This window comes from Wyeomyia smithii, chromosome 2 (genome assembly GCF_029784165.1).
Source record: "Wyeomyia smithii strain HCP4-BCI-WySm-NY-G18 chromosome 2, ASM2978416v1, whole genome shotgun sequence".
Taxonomy (NCBI): domain Eukaryota; kingdom Metazoa; phylum Arthropoda; class Insecta; order Diptera; family Culicidae; genus Wyeomyia; species Wyeomyia smithii.
Genome location: NC_073695.1, coordinates 160828538 through 160844616, shown reverse-complemented (window position 1 = coordinate 160844616; position 16079 = coordinate 160828538). Strand labels below are relative to the sequence as shown.

At 40.7% G+C, this 16079-nt stretch overlaps 1 protein-coding gene across 1 annotated transcript in view; it reads left to right on the top strand.

Moving 5' to 3' along the window:
* The window catches only part of LOC129720162 (aryl hydrocarbon receptor), a 74547-nt gene that overhangs the window by 55738 nt on the left and 2730 nt on the right, over window positions 1-16079 (top strand). Inside the window, exon 5 of the mRNA XM_055671597.1 lies at window positions 1514-1620. Within this exon, the coding sequence (XP_055527572.1) occupies window positions 1514-1620 (107 nt within the window). The remainder of the gene's footprint in view (window positions 1-1513; window positions 1621-16079) is intronic.

The following is a 16079-nucleotide window of genomic DNA, read 5'->3' as shown; positions in this document are numbered from 1 at the left end:
GGATAAATGTCATCGAACCGTCGTTAAGAACAACGAGGTCCAAATTTTCCAATACTTTGGCGGAAGTAGAGCCGCGGTGGTTGGCTTTTAGACTTCCCCATGAAGGATGGTGTCCGTTAGAGTCACTTAGAACTAAAAGTGCTCCTGAAATATTCTCTAGTGTATGCTGAAGTTTGGGGTGAAGGTCGGCAACTTTACCGTTGGGCAAGTAAATGCTTACAACCGTTATCGGAAAAGGGTAATCTAACTTTATACCGACGATTGGGAGATTAATGTCAATGTGCATCGGGGAGAATTGTATGTCTTCTGATATGCCAATCGCTACGGAATGGTAGATGTTAGATTGGCTGCAATTATAGATCCAGCGATACTTTCCACCGAGTGTACGGTTCATATGTGATGGATCGGCTCTATGTACCTCCTGTAAAGCAATTATAACGGGGGAGTAGTCCCTCACCAAGAGTTCTAAGTCGCCAAGGTTTTTGTAGTAGCCATTGATATTCCACTGTATGGAAAAAGGTTGTTGCTGCGATCTTCCCGGTTAAAAGGTTCGGGTAGTTAGATTGGCCGATGCGGTGGTAGTGGAGGGTCCCGAGGCCCTATTGGGTTGGAAAACTCTGGCCGTGGGATTAAGTGATGGGCACTTCCTTTCCAGTGATCTTGCGGGGGGAAAGTGAGGTTATCACGCGACCTCGAAAGATGTTGAAGATGGGGAGTTAACATTTGTGGTATTGCGGGGCATGATCTACGTTTGCAAAAATATTTCATCTTGTTTATTACCGTCTCGAGTGAGTAGTTTTTCAATGTCGTATAGTGTTCTTTTGTCCTAATGCAAGTCCAATTGTACCTAAAATGTTAAATATGTTGTGGGCCTTGATGATGGTCCGATGAAAGAACCGAAACGTCGGTTCAACACACAACGTCGGCAGAAATCAACACAATTCATTAGACTACAAGCCAAAATATCAATCTTTTGAATAAATACATCAATTAATACCAGTATGAAGAGTATCGTTATATCGATGCGATTAAATGCCTCACTAAAGTCCGCATAAATAATGTCTTCGCAATTCTTACTATCTATTGCATTCAATGAATAATATATTTTATTTTTTCTGGAAAGCATTCATCTTATTTTAGTTTTCTCGATATTATATGCAAATTTCAACATTCATCACAATTTTGACTCGTCTTATCGTTGTTATTTTCTAGTAATATGTAATTGTATTGTTCTTTTGATAGTATTTTAAAAGTTATCACGTGTCTAACCTCAAGATTGCATGTATAAAAATTAAAGAGTGACTTTAAAAAATAGCATTTCAAATGCAGTTTACAACTGAAAATCGAAATTCCACAAATTTAGTTTGTATTGTGCTCAGTTGATTTTATAGTTTACGTATCGCCGGGTTTATAACGAATATTTTATTGATTTATTTAAAAAATGAACATTGAGTGACTTACAGTAAAGTTTATAAAAAATTAAATGATACTAATTTGTTTTACTTATTCGCAGAGGAAAACTAACACTGGGTTATTCGGACTCTGAGCTCGCTAATATGGGTGGCTACGATCTGGTACATTTCGATGATCTGGCTTACGTAGCAAGTGCTCATCAGGAACGTGAGTATTCAAATAAAAAGTTTGTGAAGTTCTAGTTCAAAGAATATTAGAAATTGCACCTACCCCTACAAATCTAAACAGTATTTCTATAGTACAGTAAAAAAAATCTATTTTTTTAATAACTAGGCTGGTTTAAGTAAAAAATCAATTTTGAACTGAACAAAATGTAATATGGCTTTGCAAATAAGAGATATTTTGCAAAGTTAGTCTAATAAACTTAATTAGCTAATCGAAATTTGTCAGGCAAATGAGAACTTAATCGGCTAATCGAAGTTTGTTAGGTAAAAGAGAAAAGCCTTGGTGCAACATTCGGATTCTCGACCTTTTGTTTTGTAACCGGTGGTTATACAGAAAAGCTATGATTGGGACCTTTTTCTGTTACTTTGTAACAAGGCTTATTAGAAATCCTGGAAGGAAAAATATAAAAATCAGCATCAACCGTATTCTCCCACGTCTGGCCAGATCAGAAAGGTCTACCTCGGATATTATTTCACTGGAACCGGAACAGAGTAGTTGTTCTGCAAGCAAAGAAGTCATTGGAAAGTACCTGGAAGTGCAACTCTTGGATTGGTGCTGGAGGGCGGAAGAACGCTAGAGCTGCGAGAACCTTCATCTCAATCAGCGTCCATCTCAGGTCAGCTGAGAGTCAACGACACTACAGCATTTCCATCAGTTGGATTATTATTATTATTATGTTATCAATCAGTAACTTAAGACAATGCCTTTTTCAATATATAAAAAATAATGGTAGTAGAGAAAGTGGCTATAGTGGCAAGTAAAAGTAAAGCACACAATTTTCAATTTACAACTATATAACAAACATTTACATTGAATTAATGTGCTCGATGCATCCCCTTCTAAAAACTGTCGCCGATTTCTCCATAGTTCAACTATTGGGAAGTGAATTCCATATAGCTGCACCTTCTACGAAAAACGAGTTACCATATTTAACTGTACGGTATATGGGAATATGAAATTTTCTTGCTCGCGTACTTCTACAGGGAATCAGTTTTTCAAACAAATAAACTGGCATGCAGCTTTCAATAAGTTTGAAAATGAATAAACAGCATCTTAATTTACAGAAATTTTCGTAGGAGCAACCAATAAGTTGCGGCTGTAGATGTGAAACCGATGAGAACCTTGTTAAATTAAAAACAAACCTAACACAGGCATTGAGGACAACCCTCAATTTGCTTCAGGAACGAGCAGATGCTTGAAGCAGTAAAAAATCGCTTTCAATAAAATGTGGTATTACTAGACTTTGAAATAGTTTTAATTTTGTTTCCTTGCTTAGAAAATTTGCTCCCAGCTGCAGGTTACTAATTGTCATATATATTTTACCACACTGGCCGGATAAATAATCATCCCATTCAAGATTTGAATTTATTTTATAGCCTAAATTCATTGCAGGTTTTGGTTTCATCAACTGTCTATTTCCTTTTATCATCATAGCGAACGTTTTATTTACATTTAAAGATAAAGAATTTTTTGACCACCAGGTTAATAGGCTGCTCAGATCTTCATTGATTGAAGCGATGGTTTCAATTGAAAGATCACAGCAGTCAAAAATCAACTGTACATCATCGGCGTATATGTGTACTTAACAATATTTGGGAATTCTAGGCAGATCATTGATGTACAAGGTGAAAAGTAAAGGTCCAAGAATTGAGCCTGTGGCACACCAGAAGATACTAATGAAAAAAATGATAGATGATTATTGTTGAAGACTGCCTGAAAACGATTACTGCGATACGATTTAATTAAATTAGCAGCATCACACGGAAACCCAAAATTTCGAACCAGTTTCTTACAAAGCTTGTCATGAGAAACTGTATCAAATGCTTTAGAAAAATCAAGCAAGATTATTACAACAGGCTTACCACAATCGACCAAAAGTCCAATTTCGTCCAATATTTTCAGCATTGCAGTTTTTGTGCTGTGCCTAGGGCGATAACCTGATTGAAAACGTAAAAGGAAATAATTTTCGTTACAATATGTAAACATTTGATTCTTTAACAATCTTTCAAACGCTTTAGAAAGGACGCACAAAATACTTATTGGGCGCAAATTTTCTAAAGTGTTAATTAAAGCTTTTTTCCGGATTGACACCACCTTTGAATATTTCCAGATAGAGGGTTAATTACCTGAAACATTAGTTTGGTTAAACAAATACGTTACGGGAGTAAGCAAAAGTGGTAAAGAAATTTTTAAAAATTTAAGTGGAATTTCATCAAGCCCAACGGCATAGGATTTTATCTCATGAATAGCATTGATAACTTCAAACTCATTCACTTCATAAAACCGAATGGAGCCCCATTCGTAATTTCTTATGTTACCGCTTTCGTCACCTCGTATGGGCTTATAGTTTGACATGAATGCGGTATTGATTTTTTGAATCAAAGTTGACTGGAATACTTTCCTTTGATTTACCTACACCTATACTTTTCAGTTTACTCCATAGTTTTTTTTGAGGAAGTTCCGTATTACGTAAACGTTTGTATGAAATGTGCGACGCTTGATTTCTAGTTAGTTTCCATTGTTTATAAGCTAAGTCTCTGTCAACTAAAACTTTGCCAATGTCCTGGTTAAACCAATAATTATATATTCCTTTCGGCTTAAACGTTCTCAAGGGAACAAATCTTTAGTGAAAGTCCTTTATATTGGAATTCAAAAGATTGATTAGAATGCCGGGATTATTTATGCTGTAGAAGGAAACCCAGTCGTGTGAATTTACAGAGTCTACCCACAAAAATCAACATTATTGTTACGCGATAGTTTACGGTACTGGTAGACTCATTTACTGAGATATTCAAAGATGCGAAAAATAAGTCATGATTCGAGAGCACAGGAGTACCTACTTGATTAAATTTTAGCACCTCTAGTTCGTTATTTGTGATAATAAGATATAATTGTGATGAACCGTTTTGATGAAAAAATGTTGGCTCTTGTCCGTGACTGATCATACGGTGACAAGATAATAAATCGATGAATCTTTTACACTTTGTAGACTCAGTATTTAAGACTTGTATTGAAATCTCCTACAAAGCACAATTGACTATAGCCACAACCAAACTGCATTAACAGTGAATTCAAAAGCTCGCTACAGTCGATGCCAGGAGGGTTGTAAAAAAACTCCGTATGTGGATCGCCATCGTAAGACGATTTGGCTATTACCTGAAATGTTACGCTTTTCTTCAAGTAAACTGCTATTCCTCCTCCTACTCGTCCTTTTCGATCATTGCGGATCAAATTATAGCCAGCAATATTCGAAATTGCATCGTTAATCTCCTCACGCAACCAGGTTTCACAAATGCAGGCAACATCAACATTTGAGATCGAAGAAATTTGTCGCAGTTTCTCCAATTTGCTAAGCTTACGAGCGCAGATGCTTTGGCTATTCATAGAACATATCGAGAGTTTCATGGGACATTAAGCAGCTTTCATCACTATTCCCAGTATACAAAAATTCGCAGAGGTGTTACTATTAGATGAGTGAGCCATTGTCAGAAAAGATAACCACAGTTCTTAGAAGATAGACTAGACCACTTCATTAAACTAACAATAAAAAATATAACTGCAAAGCAAAAACATTCATGACTGACCTTACACATTCCAAGACAGCCACAGTTAGCAACAGTCTTCTACTTTGAGGCACATTATTTCAAGTACTTGGTAAAACATTGTATCCAAAACTGCGATTTATGCCAATAGCCACAGAAATTACACTATCCAGAAACATAGAGGTTGAGAAACAGCATCCTCCAGCAACAGCACCAACCAGCATCAGCAACACCAATCAGCATCGGCAACAAGTCCAGTAACAGCAAGAGTAAACAGCAACATCCGATAAACGAAAGCAGCATCCAACATCAAGCAGGATAACTTTTAGGAGTGGAAACAAGGGAAAGCAAGGAAGGGATAGAAAAGGAATAGAAAAACTTGTTTAGGAAAGGTATGTGCGAAAAAGCGTAGACTTTTAGGATGGAATCATGGAGAATCTCTAGGATACAACAAGGAGAAATAGAGTAAATAGAAAGGAAAGGTAATTATAATTACAGCATCATCCGTCCAGATCAGCATTGTTTTTCACGGTCATCATTCCAGTGTACACAACACCGTTCCTTGTAAAAACGCCTCGCAGCTTACCGTTCTTCTTCATCTTCAAGGCTTTAGCCCTTAGCCCTCTGGCAGTCACTCCTAAGTTCTCATTAACGTAAATCCGTTTCTTGACGGAGAAACCAATTTGTTGAGTAGAGAGCGTTCGGTTTCATAAATAAGCAGAGAAAAAAATCGTTCCTCTGTATGGTGATAGCGAATTGTATCATTATTATTGGCGCTGCTCCGTTAGGGGCCATCCACATACCACGTGGACAGATTTTCAACGATTTTGACACGCCAACGTGCTTAAGCCTACCGTGATCACGACACTCTTGCGCAATCCGAATAGTAGACTGGTTGTCCTCATACACCACTATCGGATCATCCACCTTCTGTCCAAGATCCCGAAGCAAGCGTATCATCCATAGCGTATGGCAAGCTGCGGTGCAAATAATTCGGCCTCAGTCGACGATAATGACACTGTCCGCTGCTTTCGTGTTATCCAGCTCACAGTACAGCCGAAAAGCTTGAAGATGCATCCAGTTACAGAGCGACGATCAATCAAATCGTTAGCCCAATCTGCGTCTGAGTACGCTTCCAATACTGGTGCCCGTTCGTTATTACGGAAGACCAGTCCAACATCTAGAGTCTCCTTGACGTATCTTAGCATTCTCTTAAGATGAACCCTATGGTTCTCGTTTGGACAGGACTGGAACTGACTAAAATAGTTCACCGCTGCCGAAAGATCCGGTCTCGTGGTCAACGACGCGTACATAAAGCAGCCAACATTCCGTTCGGGGAATCTCGTTCCACAGTTATACCCAAAAACTGCTTCACCTCTCCTATATCCGTCATCTCAAATTCCTTTGAAAAACTTCGCTTCACGGTTTCCAAAACTTTCAAAGACGAGCTAGCCAACAAGATGTCATCAACATAGAGCACAACGATGACTTTACTCTCCCCTTCGTCTTGCACGTATAAGCATTGATCGTTCTCACTGCGCACGAAACCCAATTTCACGATGAAGTTATGGAATCGATCATTCCAAGCGCGAGATGCCTGTTTCAAACCATACAAGGAACGATTTAGACGGCACACGAGTCCGTTCCCCTGCTCAAACCCATCTGGTTGAGCCATATATATCTCTTAATTGAGTTCTCCGTCTAAGAACGCAGTCTTCACATCCATTTGGTGTAGATGCATGCGCTCTTTATTCGCCAAAGCCAAAACAACACGAAGGGTATCGAGCTTCGCCACTGGAGAATATGTCTCGGAATAGTCGAACCCTCTCCTCTGGCTGAAACCTCTTGCCCCAAGTCTCGCATTGTATCGGTCACCAGCTTCGCCGCTTCCATGCTTCACACGAAAAACCCATTTGCAGGAAATCGCCGTTCGGCCTTCAGGAAGACGCGTCAGCTTCCAGGTGTTGTTCCGTCTTAGCGAATCCATCTCATCTTCGATCGCTTCCTTCCAGCGACTTCAATCTTCACGCTTACGCAGATCAGCAACTGTGCTTGGAATATTATCGATATAGTTCAAAGCACTTAACGCAAACCCGGCATATTCGAATTCGAAATCTTTATGCCATTCCGGTGGTTTTCGATTTCGTAACAACCGAACTCCACCAGAGGGATCCGATTCCTCTCCCGGCTCTGCTTCTACCTCCGGGTTTGGTACTGCCTCCGCATCGGTATCTGTTCTAGTCGAATCTTCCAAGATGCTTCCATATTCGTCATCCGATTCATCCTCATTCGGTTCAGCGTTTCTATCTTCCAGGTGCTCATCCGGTTCTGAGTTTCGATCTTCCAAATCATCGGTATCTATAGCTACAAGCAAGAATTGGTTCTCAGGATTCTTCCTCTCGACCACCTTCACTGGTGCTTCGGTTTCTACAAAAACCACGTCACGAGCCACAACAATTGCTTTCTTCTTCGGGTCCCATACGCGATAACCATTCGGAGAATACCCCAAGAAAATACCTTGCCACGACTTCGGATCCAATTTCTTTCGCAGCTCTTTCGGGATGTGAGTAAACACTCGGCAACCGAACACTCGAAGTTTCGCAATATTCGGCTTACGTGACTCCCACAGTTAGAACGGAGTCGTTTTGGCATCCAGCGCACTGGTTGGGCTTCTATTGATCAGATACGCAGCCATCTGGATCGCCTGACCCCAGAAAACCTTGTTGATCTTCGAATCTTGAAGCATTGCTCTTGCCTTCTCAACGAGAGTCCGGTTCATGCGTTCGCTAACGCCATTCTGCTCCGGAGTATAAGGCACCGTGAATTCTTGTTGAATCCCCTTCAACCTACAGAACTCTTTGAAACGTTTACCACAGTATTCACCGCCATTGTCGCTTCTCAAGCGGGAAATTCTCCTCTCATGCTTGGCCGTCACCATAGCCTCGTATGCCGTGAAACACTCCAATACCTCATCCTACGACTCCATCAAGTACACAGCGGTAAAGTGGCTCCAATCGTCGATGAAGGTCACGAAGTATTTCGAACCATACAGTCCCTCCGGTGTTACAGGGCCACACACGTCCGAGTGCACCAACTCGAGAACACGCGACGAACGTTTTTCACCATGCGACGAAAACGGTTGCCTCGTTTGTTTCCCTTCGACACAGGGCTCACAAACGACCATTTCACTGTTCTTGTCCGAGTCCAGATTCAAACCTTCTACTGATTCGTTCCGAATAAGAGCCTTCAGATTCTTCTCACTTATGTGGCCAAACCGACGATGCCACAGCTTATATTCTTCTGAAATTTGGCCGCACGAAAGTAACGATGTCTCACACTTACTTTTCTTCATTGCGTAAAAATCAAGCTCATAAAGTTTGTCCCGGCGCACACCACAAGCTACCAGTTCAGAATTACAGAAAACGTTTGCTCTACCGGCTTCGAACACTACCCGCATACCAGCTTTTTCCACTTTCAGCACCGAAAACAAATTACACCGTAGTTGTGGCACATACAGCACGTCGTTGACAGTGCAATCAATCGGCTTCCCGTTAATTACCGATACCACTTTCACTGTACCAGAATGTTTCGCGATAATCGATTCGCTATCTTTGGCCACAGCGATCTTTACCGGCTTCTTTAACAAACGAAGATCTGAAAATAATTCCCGATCGCGCACTAGGTGGTCGGATGCACCCGAACCAATGAACCACCTCGCCTTTTGTGATTCAATACCACCACCAACGCCAACGAAACTGACACCGTTCAGATTTGAAGTTTCCGCGACATTCGCATTCGTTTTCTGCCGTACATGACCGAAGTTCTTTTTCTTCTTTTCCGGACACTCGGCCAACTTATGGCCTTCCTTTTTACAGTGAAAGCACTTGAATTTCTTTACCTGCTTTCCACCAAATTTTGACCCGGAAGAAGCTGCGTTGTCACTTTTCATGGTCAACGACTCACTGCGCACGAAACCCAATTTCACGATGAAGTTATGGAATCGATCATTCCAAGCGCGAGATGCCTGTTTCAAACCATACAAGGAACGATTTAGACGGCACACGAGTCCGTTCCCCTGCTCAAACCCATCTGGTTGAGCCATATATATCTCTTAATTGAGTTCTCCGTCTAAGAACGCAGTCTTCACATCCATTTGGTGTAGATGCATGCGCTCTTTATTCGCCAAAGCCAAAACAACACGAAGGGTATCGAGCTTCGCCACTGGAGAATATGTCTCGGAATAGTCGAACCCTCTCCTCTGGCTGAAACCTCTTGCCCCAAGTCTCGCATTGTATCGGTCACCAGCTTCGCCGCTTCCATGCTTCACACGAAAAACCCATTTGCAGGAAATCGCCGTTCGGCCTTCAGGAAGACGCGTCAGCTTCCAGGTGTTGTTCCGTCTTAGCGAATCCATCTCATCTTCGATCGCTTCCTTCCAGCGACTTCAATCTTCACGCTTACGCAGATCAGCAACTGTGCTTGGAATATTATCGATATAGTTCAAAGCACTTAACGCAAACCCGGCATATTCGAATTCGAAATCTTTATGCCATTCCGGTGGTTTTCGATTTCGTAACAACCGAACTCCACCAGAGGGATCCGATTCCTCTCCCGGCTCTGCTTCTACCTCCGGGTTTGGTACTGCCTCCGCATCGGTATCTGTTCTAGTCGAATCTTCCAAGATGCTTCCATATTCGTCATCCGATTCATCCTCATTCGGTTCAGCGTTTCTATCTTCCAGGTGCTCATCCGGTTCTGAGTTTCGATCTTCCAAATCATCGGTATCTATAGCTACAAGCAAGAATTGGTTCTCAGGATTCTTCCTCTCGACCACCTTCACTGGTGCTTCGGTTTCTACAAAAACCACGTCACGAGCCACAACAATTGCTTTCTTCTTCGGGTCCCATACGCGATAACCATTCGGAGAATACCCCAAGAAAATACCTTGCCACGACTTCGGATCCAATTTCTTTCGCAGCTCTTTCGGGATGTGAGTAAACACTCGGCAACCGAACACTCGAAGTTTCGCAATATTCGGCTTACGTGACTCCCACAGTTAGAACGGAGTCGTTTTGGCATCCAGCGCACTGGTTGGGCTTCTATTGATCAGATACGCAGCCATCTGGATCGCCTGACCCCAGAAAACCTTGTTGATCTTCGAATCTTGAAGCATTGCTCTTGCCTTCTCAACGAGAGTCCGGTTCATGCGTTCGCTAACGCCATTCTGCTCCGGAGTATAAGGCACCGTGAATTCTTGTTGAATCCCCTTCAACCTACAGAACTCTTTGAAACGTTTACCACAGTATTCACCGCCATTGTCGCTTCTCAAGCGGGAAATTCTCCTCTCATGCTTGGCCGTCACCATAGCCTCGTATGCCGTGAAACACTCCAATACCTCATCCTACGACTCCATCAAGTACACAGCGGTAAAGTGGCTCCAATCGTCGATGAAGGTCACGAAGTATTTCGAACCATACAGTCCCTCCGGTGTTACAGGGCCACACACGTCCGAGTGCACCAACTCGAGAACACGCGACGAACGTTTTTCACCATGCGACGAAAACGGTTGCCTCGTTTGTTTCCCTTCGACACAGGGCTCACAAACGACCATTTCACTGTTCTTGTCCGAGTCCAGATTCAAACCTTCTACTGATTCGTTCCGAATAAGAGCCTTCAGATTCTTCTCACTTATGTGGCCAAACCGACGATGCCACAGCTTATATTCTTCTGAAATTTGGCCGCACGAAAGTAACGATGTCTCACACTTACTTTTCTTCATTGCGTAAAAATCAAGCTCATAAAGTTTGTCCCGGCGCACACCACAAGCTACCAGTTCAGAATTACAGAAAACGTTTGCTCTACCGGCTTCGAACACTACCCGCATACCAGCTTTTTCCACTTTCAGCACCGAAAACAAATTACACCGTAGTTGTGGCACATACAGCACGTCGTTGACAGTGCAATCAATCGGCTTCCCGTTAATTACCGATACCACTTTCACTGTACCAGAATGTTTCGCGATAATCGATTCGCTATCTTTGGCCACAGCGATCTTTACCGGCTTCTTTAACAAACGAAGATCTGAAAATAATTCCCGATCGCGCACTAGGTGGTCGGATGCACCCGAACCAATGAACCACCTCGCCTTTTGTGATTCAATACCACCACCAACGCCAACGAAACTGACACCGTTCAGATTTGAAGTTTCCGCGACATTCGCATTCGTTTTCTGCCGTACATGACCGAAGTTCTTTTTCTTCTTTTCCGGACACTCGGCCAACTTATGGCCTTCCTTTTTACAGTGAAAGCACTTGAATTTCTTTACCTGCTTTCCACCAAATTTTGACCCGGAAGAAGCTGCGTTGTCACTTTTCATGGTCAACGATTTGAAATCTACTCCCATCTGTTTCGTCTCCTCGTCTAACAGCCGGCACTTGACGAATTCCATCGTCAGATTCTCTTCTGGCATCGTTTCAAGAGCAGTCACAACAGTTGTAAACGTCTTTTCAAATGTCAACAACAAATGACACACTGCGTCAAGATTGTCCATTTCCGCACCGGTACCGCGATATTCCCGCACAAGTCTATCGAACCGTAAAAAGTGTTTTTGAAGCTGCCCTCCATCGAACCGCAAATTAATAATTTGCCGCAGAATATTCATACGACTAGCAATACTTTTTCTAGCAAACACTCTTTTCAACGCGTCCCAAACTTGCTTCGGAGTACCCTTTTCCTGAACATACTCCAGCTGGGAATCATGGATTCTTGATATGAGGAGGAATTTGCACTTCCTCTCCTGCTTGACCCGTTTTCCACGAGCGACTTCTTTCTGCTTCTTCACTTGCACATTATCATTGATTTGTTCACGGATCTCAGCAATGTCGACTGCCTCCCGTTCGATGCAGCTGAGCAAGTCGTGCTCTTCCAGCAGCACCGTCATACGAAACTTCCATGCAGAATAATTGCTCCCGTCGAACAACGCCACATGATATCGATCGTTTTGCACTTCCTCCACCATCGCGACACTTCGATTTCATACACTTCAATGCGAACTAGGCCAATAACCTAAAGTGGTTTTCGGATAGTCCAGGAGGAATTATACGATGAAACACGCGATTTAACTAAGAACGATAAAAGTATGTTTATTCTCTTTTATGATCAAAAACACAAGATGGCGATTAGCGCCAAATAAAACATTACAGTGGGGGAAATCAGAATTGGGGCACAGTAGAGTCAATAACAACAGGGGCAACTTAGATGCAGTGGTTGTCATCTCAACAATTTTACCGTTCCAGGGGGGGAATTGCAAGTGGAAAATTTTCACATGTAATGCGCTTTTGTGATTGACGACGCATTTTTTCAGTGTCCAATGAATTAGCTCGCAAAAAACCCATGCAGCAGTTTTATGCGCATTATTTTGCTCTATACGTATTCATACGTCAAAGGTGTTTGTTGACGGTAAATCGTCACACACACCTTCACAGGACATGCTGAACTGTATGCCCGTGTATCAGTGTTCTCCTGCACATCCAAAAGAAAATTTCATCCCGTACGTGTACCAAGCAATTGACTTCTGCCTTTCGTTGAATTTAGAAACAATTGTTGCTAAGCTGTACGATCAGGATTGGTAAAGTTTCAAGTTCTCAAATGTTTTCATCATTGTAAATAATGTTCTTATTTGTAGGAAATAACTATGGCTTGTAAAAAAAGGAAGTACGAATCTACGTACCTTCAGTTCGGATTCTCCTCCATTATTCAAATTTAGGGCTGAAGTGAAATCTTTTCTTGTGCTTCAAGGTAAGAATGAGCTTTTAGCTGTAATAAAAAATCCTCATTGGATAATGCAGCTCGCCTATTTAGCTGACATATTTGAACAGCTTAAGGTATGTTTAGACTATCTGATTTTTTCATTTGATTCGAGCTGATTGCTCGAAAATATATCGAATGCAATGTTGTTTTACGTTTACACCTATTCGATATTGTGATTCGACATGCCGTTCGATATGTCGAATGAAATAGGAACGTTTCTTTTTTTCGTTCGACTCCAAGAACATTGCAACCTTTGATTTTTTCAGTTTTTTGTTTTGGCTTTCTATAACAAACATTATTTTCATTTCCTGTGTGCTGGCAAATATTGAAATAGGGAAAAGAATTCATTTGACATTCATTTGGCAGTTCTTCCTTTCGATTTGTGCAAGCAGTGTGAACACCGTCATAAAAACAGGTTCGACAAAGTATGTCGAACGGTAAATCGAGCAGACTTTCGATTTCTGCAGTGGTCAAAATCAGACCGACATGTCTAATAGTCTAAACGTACCTTTAACAAGCTCAACTTGAAACTTCAAGGTAGCCAAACCACTATTATACAGTTTATTGATTCCCTAAATGCGTTCCTCGGTAAACTACAAAATTGGAAACGCAAGGTCCAATTGAACAATTTTGCAATGTTCGAAAGACTTTCATCAGTGATTGATAATGGCACAAACGACAAAACAGTACCCAAGACCATTGGGAATGAAATTACAGAGCATCTGACATCACTTCTAGTTTTATTTAAAACTTATCTTTCTCAATTTTTCTCAAAAACTCAACCAATTTTTCTCAAAAACTTGGCAGAAGAACTATCAACACCTTTACTACACCTCTTTAATATGTCTCTGAAGAATGGAATTTTTCCAGAACTCTGGAAAACTTCATATTTAGTGACAATTTTTAAATCTGGAGCTAAATCTGACATTCGTAATTATCGTGGAATTGCCATTATTTCATGCATTCCAAAATTATTTGAATCAATAATTAATGAAAAAACCTTTCAGCAAATAAAACACCAAATTACAACTCAACAGCACGGTTTTTACAAAGACCGATCAACTACCACAAATCTTTTGGAATTCATAACTTTCACTTTGACTGTAATGGACAACGGCAACCACGTAGAAGCTCTTTATACGGACTTTAGCAAGACATTTGACAGAATCGACATACCTTTATTGCTCTTCAAGCTCGAAAAATACGGAACTGAAACAAAATTTTTGGAATGGCTGCAGTCATACTTAACAAAACGAACACAAATAGTCCGCTTTCAAAATTCCTTTCCAAACTCAATAGAAGTAACTTCTGGGGTTCCTCAAGGTTCCCACCTGGGCCCTCTTCTTTTTATATTATACGTAAATGACATTTCCTTTCTTCTTAAGTCAATGCATGTGCTTGTATATGCTGACGACATGAAGCTCTTTATAGAAATAACCAATGCAGAAGACTTCGAAATATTCCAGAATGAAATTGATGTATTCTACACTTGGTGCAACAAAAGTCTATTACGACTCAACATTAAAAAATGTAATTCAATAGCGTTCAGCAGAAAAACAGTAACACCACCTACAAACATTTTCTTAGGAAACCAACCAGTAGAAAAATGCATAATCGTAAGGGACCTAGCATAGTCTTAGACTCCAAACTTACATTTATAGAATATTATAACACAATATTTAACAAAGCAAATAGTATGCTGGGCTTTATATAACGCTTCGGCCATAATTTTCAAGTCCCATATACAATTAAACTATTATATATTACATACGTCCGACCAATTCTGGAATATTGTAGCATTGTAGAGAATCCCTATATTGTCACACATTGAGAACGTATTGAATCTGTCCAGAAACAATTTCTTTTGTACGCGCTTCGTAAGCTAAATTGGACAGCATTTCCCTTACCATCATATGAAGCACGCTGCATGCTTATAGACATACAAGCACTTAATGAACGCCGCGAACTTTCAATGCTTTATTTTATCAATGACATTATTTCTCAACGCGTGCAATATTCTGAATTATTATCGCAACTAAATTTTTATGGGTGCAATCATCAATTCAATTAAGAACTGACTACTCAAAAAATGACCCAATAAATCGCATGATGCGTTACTATAACCATCACTGCGAAAATATCGACATCACTATGGGCAGAAATCAAATCAAAAAACGACTAACTACTGGAAATAATGTATAGAATACAAGAAAACATTGTATTATTATAACTGTAGTCTACATTTGCTTGACGAAATAAATAAATTTCCCTGATATCAATGCACAGGATTTGGACTTAGTCCGAAACCCTTTCCGAATAGCAGTGACGAAAGTTCCTGATCGATTTCAGGACGAGTTCATTGATCTGCAAAATGATTCTAAATTGAAAGAGTTATTTGAAGAAACATCACAGTACGATTTTTGGGCCACGATGACTGGTCCTTTTCCCAATATCGCAGAAAGAGCGTTACGAGTGTTGTTGCCATTCGTGTCGACGTTTTTGTGTGAAACTGGATTTTCTGCAATGCTGCAGATGAAAACAAAATACCGTAATAGACTGGACATCGAGGATGACATGAGGTGTGCTTTGTCAAAAACAGCTCCAAGGATTAAGATGTTGGTCGTAAATGTTCAGGCTCAGATGTCGCACTAAGCTGAAATCTAAATATCTTTGTGTATCATGACATTATTTTGTGTATTATTTCGAATTAAAATAAACTTGAAACCTGTTAAAAATAAAAGTTGAGCCTTGAATTGTTTAATCACTACAGCTTTTCTTTCATGGTGCCGATAGGGGGGAAAGGTCGTGTGAATTATCAGAAGGGGGTGAAAGAACTGAAAAAGGTTGAAAACCACTGCGTTAAAGGGTCGCGGTAAAAATTTCAGCCCTGATGATAAACGGCTGATCAAAAACTACAATATAAAGGTGAAACTTTCAAAAAAATAGCAGAAACCATCGGCTGCTCACAAAATATTGTTAAAAATCACTGAAATACTGGAAGATATCAGAAATAAGAGGGGGGGAAGGAAAACTAGTTCTAGGAATGACCGCCGAGTACTGAGACTCGTAAAAAAAGATGCATTCCTCACA